General features: G+C 39.2%; 1 protein-coding gene across 6 annotated transcripts in view; it reads right to left on the bottom strand.

The window, feature by feature from the left end:
* The window catches only part of NUP210L (nucleoporin 210 like), a 115,253-nt gene extending 101,036 nt beyond the window's left edge, over positions 1-14,217 (bottom strand). For 3 of the 6 annotated variants that reach the window (XM_074223430.1, XM_074223433.1, XM_074223435.1), the window contains exons 1-4: positions 13,925-14,216; positions 13,049-13,185; positions 3,252-3,383; positions 2,087-2,180 (exon numbers count right to left, since the gene is read on the bottom strand). In XM_074223430.1, the coding sequence (XP_074079531.1) occupies positions 2,087-2,180; positions 3,252-3,383; positions 13,049-13,185; positions 13,925-14,160 (599 nt within the window). In that variant the 5' untranslated portion in view covers positions 14,161-14,216. Of the gene's footprint in view, positions 1-2,086; positions 2,181-3,251; positions 3,384-13,048; positions 13,186-13,924 lie in introns of all 6 variants that reach the window. The other 3 variants (XM_074223432.1, XM_074223431.1, XM_074223434.1) reach the window with 2 other exon arrangements.

The raw sequence follows: 14,217 nt of genomic DNA, 5'->3' as shown, positions 1-14,217 counted from the left end.
ATTCAGAGTGAGGTCCAAAAAGGCCCTAAATTCTTTTTTTGTAACAGTGCAATAGGATTTAAAGAGTACTTATAAGGGGCAGCTAGGTGGCGTAGTGGATATAGAGCACTGGCCCTGGAGTCAGGAGTACCTGAGTTCAAATCTAACCTCAGACACTTAATAATTACCTAGCTGTGTGGCCTTGGGTAAGCCACTTAACCCCACTGCCTAGCAAAAACCTTTTTTTTTTAAAAGAGTACTTGTTTCATAATTTTGTGAGATATATATATGTATCAATACCAACACTTTCTTCCAAAAGAAATCATAAAAAACAGGAAAAATTTCATATGTTCAAAAATATTTATAGCAGCTCTATTTGTAGTGGCAAAGAATTGGAAACTGAGGGGGTGACCATCAATTAGGGAATGGCTGAACAAGCTATGGTATATGAATTTTATGGAGTACTATTATTCTTTGTTTTGTTTTTTAGATTTTCAAGGCAATGGGATTAATTGACTTGCCCAAGGCCACACGACTAGGTAATTATTAAGTGTCTGAGGCCAGATTTGAACTCAGGTACTCCTGACTCCAAGGCCAGTGCTCTATCCACTGCGCCACCTAGCCCGCCCCAGGAGTAATAGTATTCTTTTTTTTTTTTTTGAGGCTTTTGCAAGGCAAATGGGGTTAAGTGGCTTGCCCAAGGCCACACAGCTAGGTAATTATTAAGTGTCTGAGACTGGATTTGAACACAGGTACTCCTGACTCCAGGGCCGGTGCTTTATACACTGCACCACCTAGCCACCCCAGTACTATTATTCTTTAAGAAATCATGAGTGGTGGGGCTTTAGAAAAGCAAGCATGGAAAGAATTACATGAATTGATGCTGAGTGATGGGAGCAGAACCAAGAGAACATTGTACACATTAGCAGTTCAGAGATCAAGGATGACTCTGAGAGACCTGCTATAGACAATGCCATCCATATCCAGAGGAAAAAAAAGACACAGAATCTGAATGCATACTATGTTCACTTTTTTAAAACTTCTTTAATGGTTTTCCTTTCTTTCTCATGTTTTTTTTTCTTTCCCTTTAGTTCTAATTCCTCTTTTACAAAGTGACTAATATGTAAATATGTTAAACACAAATGTACATTTACAACTTTTAGACTGTTTGACACCTTGGGGAGAGGGGAGGGAAGGGAGAGTGGTAGAAAAATGAGGAACTCATAAATTTGCAAATGGATGAATGTTGAAAAACTACTATTGCATGTAACTGGAAAAATAAAATAAAATTTCAGTGAAAAAATAAAGAATTCATGAAATGCTATAGATACACACAAGTGCACTAATAGGAGATGCAGGCCCTCAGCAATATATAAACATTAATTGTCAATGAAAAATGTAAACTTTATCTTATTTGCACTTCAGCATCAAGATATATGTATATTTTTTAGATTTTTCAAGGCAATGGGGTTAAGTGGTTTGCCCAAGGCCACACTGCTAGCTAATTATTAAGCATCTGAGGCCAGATGTAAACTCAGGTACTCCTGACTCCAAGGCCAGTGCTCTATCCACTGCACCACCTAGCCACCCCAGCATCAATATATCTGGACTAAAAATAAAGACAAACCAAATGAATTTAAAATGCTAAAAATGTTAAATTTAAATACTAAATTTAAAAATGTTTTAAATGTTAAAAAATAACAGAAGCATTAATAAAGTTATAAATGTCTCAAAAAAAGAGTGATACGTAATGCATTTTTATCCTCATTTTAAATGTAAGAAAACTGAAACTTAGAGAAAGTGATTTGCTCAGTATCAGAGTAGGCATTCAAATATGTCTCTCAAAGTCCAGTGCTGCTTCTACTATACCACATTATCTTTCTTCTTGTGATTAACTTGCGATGAGGAAGAATTCCTCCTGACATATTGGATGCCATTCCTCTACTAGAACTCTTTCTCCTCTTAATGATCTATCAGCTTCCAAAAAATTCTAACAGCAGGGCCATTAAAACCCATGAAAATGGTTGCCATTCAGTTTGCTCTCCAGGAGCAGATGGGTTCCTCCTGCACAGATGGTCTGTGTTTGGTTGGGGGGGGGGGGGGTTACCTAATTTTGCTAGACAGCTCTACCCTTTCAGAGTCGTTATCCTTGGCAATACTCCACTCGAACATCATCCCTGCCAAACTACTGAATGTGTTTCCTGTAGATCAAAACCAAAAACAGAAAGAACAGAAAAGAGATTCAAAAATAGCCAAACACTGTGAACATTGAAACTAAAACCTAACCAGTAACAAGGATATATAAGTAATAACACGGAAAAAAATTAAGACATAGCTCATAAACATAACACAGAGGAAGTAAGTACTTTGATTGGATAGCTCTGCAAAGCAGAGAGGGTTCAGTTTAGTCAACTTCCGGTTGTCAAATGTTAAGCCACACTTTCTTTTCTTCCTCTTTAATGTTCCTTGCCAAATGGATAGGAATCACCCTACAGACTCCTCTATGGCTGACAATTCTCCTTTCCATAGGTCCATTCAATCATAAATCACAATGACATCTAAGTATATGAGTATTTCTAATATTTTCACCTTTTATACTAAAAAAAATTATCCCTCTTTTAAACAATTTTAGAGATCTAGATAATGAATTAAAATGTCTCAAGTAACATGACAGCATTAGAAACAACATAGAAAATACAACATAAAACCAGTACATTACATTACAGGCTTATAAGATAACTCAATTCTGCATTTTGCCTACAAGATCAAAAGGATGAAATTTATAGTCAGGAAATTCCAGAAAATGATCTGAAATGTTTATTTAGGAACCACAAGTAAGAGCTCAATAGTAAGGGCAGCTAGGTGGTGCAGTGGACAGAGCACCAGCCCTGAAGTCAGGACTTTAGTTCAAATTCAGCCTCAGACACTTACTTAATTGCCTAGCTATGTGACCTTGGGCAAGTCATTTAACCCCATTGTCTTAAATAATTTTTTTTAAAAGCTCAATAGTAGACTCTGTGAGTGTGTGTGTGTGTGTGTGTATATACACATGGTTGTAAGGGAATCATGATAATAAAAATTATATACTAGAATTGAGTAAATCCTAAATTATATTCATAAATATAAATTCCTCACTGTGAATTATTCCATTTGAGAAAAATTTTGTTTCCATTTATGTATTTCCCAAATGGAATGTTTTCATATACTAAGTACAAGATGAAAGTAACTATCTTTTAGTGACAATGATGATTCTCCTCTTTGGTTTTTTTTACCTTCAGAATCCAATGCTCTCACCATCAGTTCCAATGGAGAATCATCCACATAGAGTTCCCGAGTTCGAGATACAATTTCAATGCTGTCTATCACATCAACTGTAACATCACATCGCAGTTCGTGGTCAGTCACTATAAATGAACCCAGAACTAAGAATGTAATTTAACAAATCACAAAGCTGTCAATCTCCTAAATTTTTAGATAAAGCTAATTCTAATTTGAACAACAGGGAAAAATATAATGTATGTATTAATTTGTGTGATCAAATAAACAGCACAGGTACAATCTATAACATTTCCCATCTAAAACATAAGATGTGGGGGCAGCTAGGTGGTGCAATGGATACAGCACTAGCTCTGAAATCAGGAGGACCTGAGTTCAAATCCAACCTCAGACACTTGATACTTACTAATTGCATTATCTTGGGCAAGTCATTAAACTTCACTACCTTGCAAACCAAAAAAAAAAAATTCCTAAGATGCATTAGACAGGTAGACACATAGTCAGTGTACCTAACCTAAGGTGGGGCCCAAAGAACCATGTCACAGGTCACAAACTTATAGTTGGCAAGGGCCTGAGAGATCTATTATAACTCGTTCTTTTTACAGAAGAAACTAAGGCTTAGAGGTTAAGTGATTTGGTCAAAGGACTAAGTGAAAGAGTCACAATATGCATCAGTGGCTATAACTCTGAATCCAGTACTATTTGCAGTATATCTATCACATTGCTTAATGTGAAAAATACAAAATGAAACTGATTAAATTAAAAGTTATTTTATAGGTTTTATAAAATTGTTTAATGTATTTACTATGTACAAATATTACATATTCTATTTATTACTTATATAAATTTGTTTTGGAGCTGTTTCTTTACTCAGCTGTTTTCACAAAATTTTAGTTCCAATTTCATTCACTACAAAGATGAAGCAAATTTAGGGCCATGAATATCCAACTATATCTATCACAGGAGAAAAAATACTTAAGGACCACATGTATTAAAAAAAAAGCAGCTTATGATCCATTTGGGGGTTTTGTTTCTTCAAGAAAAATATAAACTATTCAATCTAACTGCACTTAAAATGAATAGGAAACAAAATTTACAAAAAATAATTGAAGGAAGTAAAGAGGGAAAAAAGGAAGAAGAGAATCAAATGATTAAAGGAAAGAATAAATCAAAGAAATGGAGGCAGAAAGAGAAACAAGGGATGGAGAGACAAAGAGAGTCTAATAGTTTCTCTGCTTCAGCTATTTCTCCTGTGCTTTGTTCTCAATACTATTTATGAGCCTACACTCAACCATAACAAATATTTACTGAATGCCTCCTATGTGCTCAGCATCACACAAACAGCCCTCATTCTTTTAGCCTTCCAACCAGTATTGCCCAGCCACTCAAACCCCTGCTTGCTACAATTCATTGCCTATGCACCGCTCATTTCTATAGTCTTGTCCTTTCTCCTGTCCAACTGCCCCATCATAAAGCTTAGCACCCCACCTCACTCTAACATAGTGAAAGCATAGTAGCTTTGGAATCAAAGAACTCAAGTACACATCCCATCTCTGGTATTTTCACCCTGTGTGATAGGCAAGCCATTTAATGTCCCTTGATCTTAGTTTCCTCATCTTTAAAATAAGAAGGGTGAACCAAGGGCCTCTGAAAGCCATTCTAAGTCTTACCAATCTACCATGCACCATTAGTACTTCAGCCAAAAGTTCCTTCCCCCTTTCCCTTACCACCAGCCACAAGATTAGAAGAGCCTCAAGTATAATTTATCTTCTTAGACATTTCTGTATTCTTCCAGACAGCTAGAACATTGCCTTAGCACAGAATTAATGCTTAGTTAAAATGGATCACAAATTGATGGTCTTGGACTTCAATGTGCCTCGGGTCTCATATTCCAGTCCTGGTTCAGTCCTAGGCCTTTATCAGTAGAGTTTGTGAGACATGATAGAAAAGGAGAGAGGCTGGCTCCAGAGAACAGAACAGGAGCCATGGATGTAAGTTATAAGGAGGAAGATTTGGCACAATATTAGAAAGAGCCTACAGATAATTATGGTATTTGAAAATGAATGGGGCTGTCTGGTAGGATACTGAAACCTCTCATCATAGAATCAAAGGGTTTAGAAACGGATGGACTTTCAAAATCATTAACCTAATTTCTTCATTTTACAGATGAGAAAACTGAGGCTTAGAGAGGTGAAATGATTTGACCAAGATTATAGAGGTAATAAGTATTATTTGGTCATAAACTCAGATCCTCTGACTACAAATTCTGGGGCAGTTTCCATTATATCATAACCCTTTCTGTTGTAGTTTAAACTGAGGCTTGATGACCATATGTGAGGAATATTACAGAAAGGGTTCCTTATTTATGAGGAATAATTAATAATTAATAAGGTACCTTCCAAGGTTAAGATAATATGATTCTAAGCAGCAAAGGCCTAAATTAGGATAATACTGTGGGAATAAAAAGAAAAGTCTATAAAAAAGAGACAACACAGAAGTAGAATTGACAAAACTTGGCAACTGACTTGATTCCTTATAAGGAATATGAAACAATAAAAGATGATGTTGAGGTTTTAAGTTTGGGTGATTGGAAGAAGTACTACTGATAAAAATAAGGAAGTCAAAAAGATAAGCTGGTTTGCAGAAATAGTTTCATTCAATTGTGATCATACTGAGTTTGAGATGACTTTGAAACAAACAATGGTAACATCCATACAAAGGTCAAAAGGCAGAAATGTGGGATTGGAACTTGGGATAAAGAAATTTCTTAGTTCTCTCTCTACAAACTTTTCATCCTTAACCATTTTCACACTCTTTCCATCTTTTCATATTTATATTAACCTGTCTTACACCAGAAGACACTACTTCCTTGGCTGCCTTCTGCAGTGTTAGCTATTATTTCCTTCATGTCTCTCTATATATTGAGCCAGAAAGAAGAGGGGGCATAATCTTTGCTACCCTCTCCAATTTTTTTTTCTTTTTTTTGGAAGACTGGGCCTGCCTATCTTTCCATATCCCAGGCTGTAAGTATAGAGGCCTTTCAAAGGCCACATGCCACAGGTGACTGGCTCAGTTTTGTGTGGACCAGACTGCCCCTCTTTAAGCAGCCTAGACACTCCCAGTTCCAGAAGGCTCACCATATTGGTGCCAGAGTCAATGTGGACACCTGATGGTTTTTTCCCCAGAACTCCTTGAGCTTAAGCAAACCACCAGCCTCAGCCTCTTCAGTTGCAGGAATTATAGGCATGTACCACTATGCCCAGGCCACTTTGACTTTCAAATTCCTACTCTGCCACTATTATCCAGAAAGCTCTCTTCTTTGAAAATTCATTCCAGTAAAGATTAAGAGACTGCCTTCTATTGGGAGTGGGGGGGAGGGAATTGAGATTAGAGGAAAAATTGTAAAATTCAAAATAAATAAATAACTTTAAAAAAAAGAAAATTCATTCCATTTCCAAAAATATTTGTCTCAAATCTATTTTCCTGTGATTTATCAGTTTCCAGATCCTTTTCTTTCTTTCCCAAGAGGTTTAATACTGAGAAGATCACTTCATGATTCGATTTCACTTTCTTATTTATTTTATTTACAATTAATTGCTTTTGTCCTGTAACAACTTAAGTCATGGTCCTTTGTCTATGAACTTAGTTCAGAGATTCAGCTGATCTGTAATGAGTTAAATTTAAAAATCCAGCTCTCCAGCTAATCACTGATCTTGTCTTGCCTCAAGGAATATAATAACCTTGGATCCACAACAAGGATAGCTTTCCTTCAAGAACATCAGGTTTGTTATATTGCAACTGAATTTGGAGTTGCTGCTAGCCCCTATTACCAAACTTGCTCTCTATCCCTCAGTTCTATAACCAGTTGTGTTTCCTTCAATCTCATGATGTCATCCACCCTGTTTTGTTTTTTTGTTTTCTCTCTCCAAAGACTACATAAGGGATATTGTCTTTTTGTTCGGGGTCTTTGACAGGAAATAAGGCAGACCCATTTATTAACAGACAGCATGCCCTTATTAACAAATGTTGTATTGCATGGGGAATTGCCTCAGTTTACCCTTGCTTAATTTCATTTGCAACAGTATTAAGTGTATACACACACACACACACACACACACATACACTGAATGCCCAGTTCACTAAACTCCTAAACCACTTTGATTAATATATATCTATATTATGTCTATACCCTTCTCTCTCTCTCAATTTCTTACTCTTATTCAATCATTCTCTCCTTGCAACTTTTTCGAATGGTCTAGCACAATAGTGTCAAACTCAAATAGAAACGTGTACTAAATTGTACATGGGAATCTCTGTAGTTGCATATTAATCACATATCAACATTATCTATGTTCTACTGTATTTTTATTTTGTTAAATATTTCTCAACTACATTTTAATTTGGTTCCAGAACAATCATCTGATCTATAGCACTAAGAGGTTAAGAGACTTGCCTGTGATCAAATAATCAGTATGGTTGGGTTTTTTTTTTTTGGTTGTTGTTTTTGCCAGGCAATGGGATTAAGTGACTTGCCCAAGGTCACACAGCTAGGTAATTATTAAGTATTTGAGGCTGGATTTTTAACTCAGGTCTTCCTGACTCCAGAGCTGGTGCTCTATCCACTGTGCAACCTAGCTGCCCCAAAATAACCAGTATGTTTAGAGATAGAACTTGAACCCAACTCTTTCTCCACTGCTCTATACATATGTAGATTATAATGTATATAATTATTACTAAAATAGTACATATAATAGTACATAATACATAATAATATAACTGACATCAGATGAAGAAAATCCTTCTACCAATGCAAGAGAGCACCTTTGCTACAACTTCAGAATCTTAGAAAATTGCCTAGAGTACAGAAATAAATTCGCTTGGGATCACACAGCTAGAGAAAATACCTGAATGGTCTTCTTGGATTTGTGGCCAATTTTCTGTTCATTGTACCAGGCTGTATTTCCATGACATGAATATACTAGGCAAATGTGCTCATATTCTGGGTGCACGCTCAAATTATCATTGGTCCAGGAAATAAAAAAGTGTTGAGGGTATAAACTGAAGTAGTAACTGTGTGAATGGAAAGAAAAGGATTGGGGGTGGGGGAAGAGACCTTATAGTGTATGGATTTTTAAGACATAGCAATTGATTGGATATATAAGGCTGAGGAAAAGTGAAACTGGAAATCTGGAAGAATAGTATTAATCTCAACAGAAATAAGAAAGTTCAGTAAAGATTTCAAATATTTGAAGGGCTATCACTTGGAAGAAGGACTATACTTGTTCTACTTTGGTTCAGAGGATAGAACTAAAAGCAATGGGTAGAATTTGCAGAGGTAAATTTAACCTTGATGAAAAGATACAACTTTCTAACTACAAGTGGAATAGACTTGCTCACATGTACTAAGTTTCTGCTCCCTGAAAAGTCCTAGAGCAAAGACTGGTCTAGGAAATCCTTTCCAATTCTGAAACTTTTTGTAACTCTGTGACACTCTACTCAATGGACATTCCAGATATATTTCCTCAGACTCCCAAACCTTCCCAGCTTAAGAGGATGTATTCACATCTTATTTTACTGAAAAAAACTAAAGTCATCTACCAGAAGTTCTCCTATTAGTCATACACCTCAACCCTCCCTCACCATTCTCCCTACTCTTAACCTCTCTTCCTTTACTGGTCTTTAAGGAAGATGTGGCTATTCTCCTTGCCAAGATCCACTCCTAAAGCCATGCCATGTGATTGATTGCATTCCTTTCATTCTCTGAGGACCTTGATCATTCTACCCCCCCCCATAGTATTGCCAAACATTTCCAGGTCTCATATAGTCTCAGAATCCTCCCTTTCAAGCTATCGTCTCATGTTTCTATTTCACTGCCAAGCTCCAGAGAATTGTTTAAACATTTCCTTTTCATTCACTTTTCAGTCGTTTTTCTGTGGGGTCCAACTCTTCATGACTCCAATTGGGGTTTTCTTGGCAAAGACACTGGAGTAGGTTGCCATATCTTCTCCAGCTCATTTTACAGATGATGAAATTGAGGCAAAGTGAGTTGACTTGCCCTAGGTCACACTACTAGAAAATGTCTGAGGCTGAATTTGAACTTAGGAAGAGGAGTCTTCCTGACTGCAGCCCTAGTCTTCTATCCATTGTACCACCTGGCTGCCCTCTCACTAACCTTTCAGCTCTCTGCAAATGGGCTTATTATCCCCATCACTTTGGGGAAACTGCTCTCCTGGGGCTACCAAGTCTATTAACTGCTCATTCCAAGGGCTTTTTAGCTATACTTTATAACTTCTGATACTTCTAACAACTCTATTCTCATTCATATTCAATTCCTCAAGTATTTATGAAAAACTATTTGAAAGGTACTGTGTATACAAAGACAAAGATGAAACTGCTTTTAAGGAACTCATATTGTGCCCTTTCAGTTTTTTTTCCTGTGACCCTGCTCTCTCCTGGTGCTTTTCAGGCTCCTTTATCATTCATTTTCTGCACTCAAGGTTCTATCCTCAGTCCACTTTTTCTCTACAGATCTCAGTGGCTCCGTTGTGGTCAAGGATCACCTCTATCAAGATGATTCCCAAATCTGTGTATTGTGTCTTTTAACTATTCAATTCAATGCAATGAGCTTGAGGCATCTACCCTAACTCCTTAACTTCAGAGCTAGTTAACTGCCTCAGCCTGATAGCTTCAACATGACATCTCTGCAAAGTTCAGAACTCTCACTAAACTGCTCCTTCAGACTTTCCTCCTCCAAGATTCATAACCTCAAAGTTATCCTTTATTTTTCCCTCTCACTCCATATTCAATGGGTTGCTAAGTCATGATCCTAACTCCATATTTCTTCAAGTGAGGATTTATAAAGGGGTTTTTGGCAATAAGTTGGAGCAAAAGACATCCCAGGGTTCTCTTCTCTTCTCCCTCTATACTATTTTAATTAGAAATATTACCAGCTTCTATGGTTTCAATTCTCTCAACTCAAATGACTTAGATCTCTACTATTTTCCCTTCTCCAAAATTACATCTCCAATTGCCTTTTAGACATCCTGGGGACAGTGCGGAGGCAATAAGGATGGAACACTAAGATTGGAGTCAAGAAAACCAGAGTTCAAATCTAGCCTTAAGACACTTACTAAGCTATAATGACCTTAGTCAAGTCTTATCTGCCTCATTTTCTTCAAATGTACAATAGGGATGATGATAGATCCAACCAATAGAGATGTTGTAAAGCACTTAACATCATGACTGGCACATAGTGGACAGTTAAAAATAGTAGCTATTGTTGATAGCAATTATGTCCACAATAAAACTCATTGTCTTTCCTTCAAAACTCTATCTTCTTCCTCATTTCTTTTATTTTGCGTGAGGGCTCCAACACTGTCTGAGTCACCCAGGCTCACAAATGAGACATCATTCTCAAAACTTCTCTTACATCTCCACTCTTCAAATCTTCTTTTTTCTTTATAACATCTCTCCCATTCTTCCCTTCTCTCATTTGACATTGAATCACCCTAGCATAAGCCTTTATCACCTCCTGCCTACAATACTACAATTTCCTGTTGGTGGTAATTTCTCCATTCAAGTCCAACTCCATCTGTTAAGTGATTTTCCTAAAACATAGGTCTGACCATTTAGAACCCTGCTATTTAACAAGCTCCAATAGCTCCACATTACCTCTAGGATCAAATATAAAATCCTGTTTGGTTTCAATGCCTTTCAGAACTTGCCCATAACCTATCCTTCCTCCCTTTCCAGTCTTCTCCATACCCCAGTCCAGTGACAGTGGCCTCCTAGCTGTAACTATTATGTAATATACTGCACTCTATGTACCCCCCCCCCCCCCCCGCCCCAAGCCTGAAACACTCATCCTCCTTATTTTGGCCTCTTCTTGTCTTATCTCCCACCACATCCAGGGCCACCTCCCATCATCCTGATCTATATCTATCCACTGGAGCCAAATGACTGGAGGAGAGAGTAAGGCTGGTGATCCAGCACAGTCCCCTCTCTCAAATTCTTGTGCATGTCACGGCATCACTTCCCTGATGTCATGATCTTCTTAGAGAAGGAAGGACCAAAACAACAACCATGAACTCCCACCTTCTGCAAGAAGCCTTTTTCTTTCTTTCTTAATACTAATACCCTCCCTCTCAGATTACCTCCCATTTTTGGCAATTTGTAGGGGCAACAAGGTGGCACGGTGGATTAGAGAACCAGGTCTAGAGTCAAGAAGATTCATCCTCATCACATCGGACCTCAGACACTTCCTAGCTGTGTAGTTCTGGGCAAGTCACTTGTTTGCCTCAATTTTTTTTTTTTTTTTTTTTTTTTTAGATTTTGCAAGGCAATGGGGTTAAGTGGCTTGCCCAAGGCCACATGGCTAGGTAATTATTCAGTGTCTGAGGCCGGATTTGAACTCAGGTATTCCTGACTCCAAGGCCAATGCTGCCTCAATTTCTTCATCTGTAAAATGAGCTGGAGAAGGAAATGGCAAACCACTCCAGTATCTTTTCCAGGAAACTCCAAAAGAGGTCATGATGAGTTGGCCATAAATGGGAAATGACTGAACAAAATATTGCTTTATATAGTTGTGTGCATGTTGTCTCCCCCATTCAACAGGTTTTTTCCTTTCTTTGTATTCTCAATGCATCACAGTGCCTGGCACATAATGGGCATTTAATTAATGTTAGTTAACTGAATAACTGGACAGAGAAGAGTGAGATAGATCTGAATTTGAATTCTGCCTCAGACACAAGTCATTTAATGTAAATAGGAATGAGAATAATAATAATGAGTTAAGGATCAAATGAAATAACATATTAAAGCCATTTTACAAACCTTAAAGCACTCTACTTTTAATTATTATTCTTTCCACTCATATCTATCAATTTAGTTCAAGCCTTTATCACATCTCTCCCAGATTACTGTAATAGCCTCCTTTCTTCCAATCTTTCTATCCTCCAATCCATCTTCTACACAACTGCTAAAATAAGTTTCCTAAGCACAAGCGTGACCAGATTACCCTAAAATGTCTATAAAATAGAAAACAAACTCCTTGATCCAGCGTTTAAAGTTCTCTACAATTTGGATTCAAGACTGTGATGGCTTACTTTTTTCAACCAAGCCCAGCAGATCCAGTCACTTAAAAATGGTACAGCTACAACTAAAGGAAGTTTCAGCTCACAACTCTTATCTCCTCTATAAATTTATTCCCTGATTCTCAGTTTTGGTATTTTTCTCCTGAATTTTCCTTGTACCACAATCATTTGTCTATTTATATTAGTAGTCTCACACCCTGACACAGACACAGACCCTTTGAGGAAAAGCACTGTCCATGGTTATCTGTCATCCTCAGCATTTGGAACCCACTAGCCTTGTATCTAGTATAGTCCCATCTTAGCTTTCCCCCCCTTACTTGGCTTTTTCTACTGGTACTCAGACAGCTCACCAACATTCTCACTGGAACACAAGAATTTCTTATTGCCAGCCACTAACATGGCACCCAGAGCAGGGAGGTACTTAAAACAAGAGCAGGGGTAATAAAGGAGAGGGATAGGAAGAAATTCCAACAGAACTGAAATGATGTGGGGCCCAGAGCTGGACTCCCTCACCCTTCCTTATCATCCTCCAGGTCTCTACTACCAGGTTGGTTCTGAACCATACTTGCATTTTCAGTAAGAGGGAGATACTATATATCAGGCCTAATTGAACAAATGCTTGACTCAGTCTTCTTGAGAACACCAGAACTGACCATCGGTGAATGCCCAGTCTTCTTTGAATCTGTTTCTTTTCAACCTACCTATTTCTCGAGCTAGGATAACACTGCTGAGACGTATGGGTTGTGAAGATTCAGCAATGAGTATAGCTCTTTGGGAACACAAGGAACTGTTCTCGTAGACAGGCTCAACGGTGACTGCATCATGATGGCTAGAATGCCTGCCAGAACAAAGAACTGGAAGTATGAAAGAATGAACCGTGGACAGTTGCTTTAACTCAGAAAAAATACACAATCCTTTTCCAATGCATAAAGTATTCCATATATTAGTACCTAATGAAGAGTGTTCAGTTTATAAGGGCACATACTATATATAAAACAGAGGATTTGAAAAGATTCTTGTTTTAAACGTCCCTTTGCCAAAAATCCTCCCCCAAACCTATATGATTTAACTTAAATTTATATTTTCGTTTGAGAGAGACTGTCTCCTCACAGAAGCTGAGACCTGAAGGGTGGTCACCTAACCACTAAACGTGCTAAAAAGTCAAGTACGCTTGCACCCTGTCAACCGGATGGTCGTCAAACCGGAGGACCGCCTCTGTCTGTCTACCCCAGAACTCTCCAGCTCCTACAGAAGTCTTCCGTGGGCTGCAGGGCGGCCCAGCCAGCACGGGTCAGCTCCCCTCCCCTCCCACTGCCGAGGTGGGGGTCGTGAAGCTCATTTTCTATTTTCCTTCTTTTTTCTAGCTGGCTCCGTCCTCTGCCCAAAGCCAGGCGGATCTGCAGGCCCTACGAGCTCCAGGGGATCAAGGGTTGGGGTGTGGGGGGTTGCTCAAGCTCCCCCGGGCGCCCCGGCTGGAGGGGCCTGGTTCCGTTCGTTTGAGGGGGCGCTCCGGGTGCCGCCTCGCGCCCGCAGCGGCCTCCCCCACGGGCCGAGAGGCCGGGCCCGGGGCCCCTCACCAGGTGTAGCAGCCCCGTTGGGCCTCCAGCAGGAAGGGCACCCGGCCGGGCTCTCGGCCGAAGGGCAGCAGCACCTTGGGCACGTTGAGCTTGTTGGCCCGGGATCCGAGCAGGCTCAGCAGCAGCAGCGGCAGCAGCGGCGGCAGCGGCGGCGGCGGCAGCTTCAGAAGCCGGGGCAGAGGCGGCTCCAAGAAGCGCCTCAAGCCGCCGGCCCGTCGGCCCGCAGGCCTCCTCATGGCGGCCCAGGCTCCCGCTCAACCCCCGGCCACGCCCCGGCTAGCCGCAGCCAATGG

The sequence above is a fragment of the Macrotis lagotis genome, chromosome 2, assembly GCF_037893015.1.
Source record: "Macrotis lagotis isolate mMagLag1 chromosome 2, bilby.v1.9.chrom.fasta, whole genome shotgun sequence".
Taxonomy (NCBI): Eukaryota; Metazoa; Chordata; class Mammalia; order Peramelemorphia; family Peramelidae; genus Macrotis; species Macrotis lagotis.
This window is presented reverse-complemented; position numbering and strand designations above follow the sequence as displayed.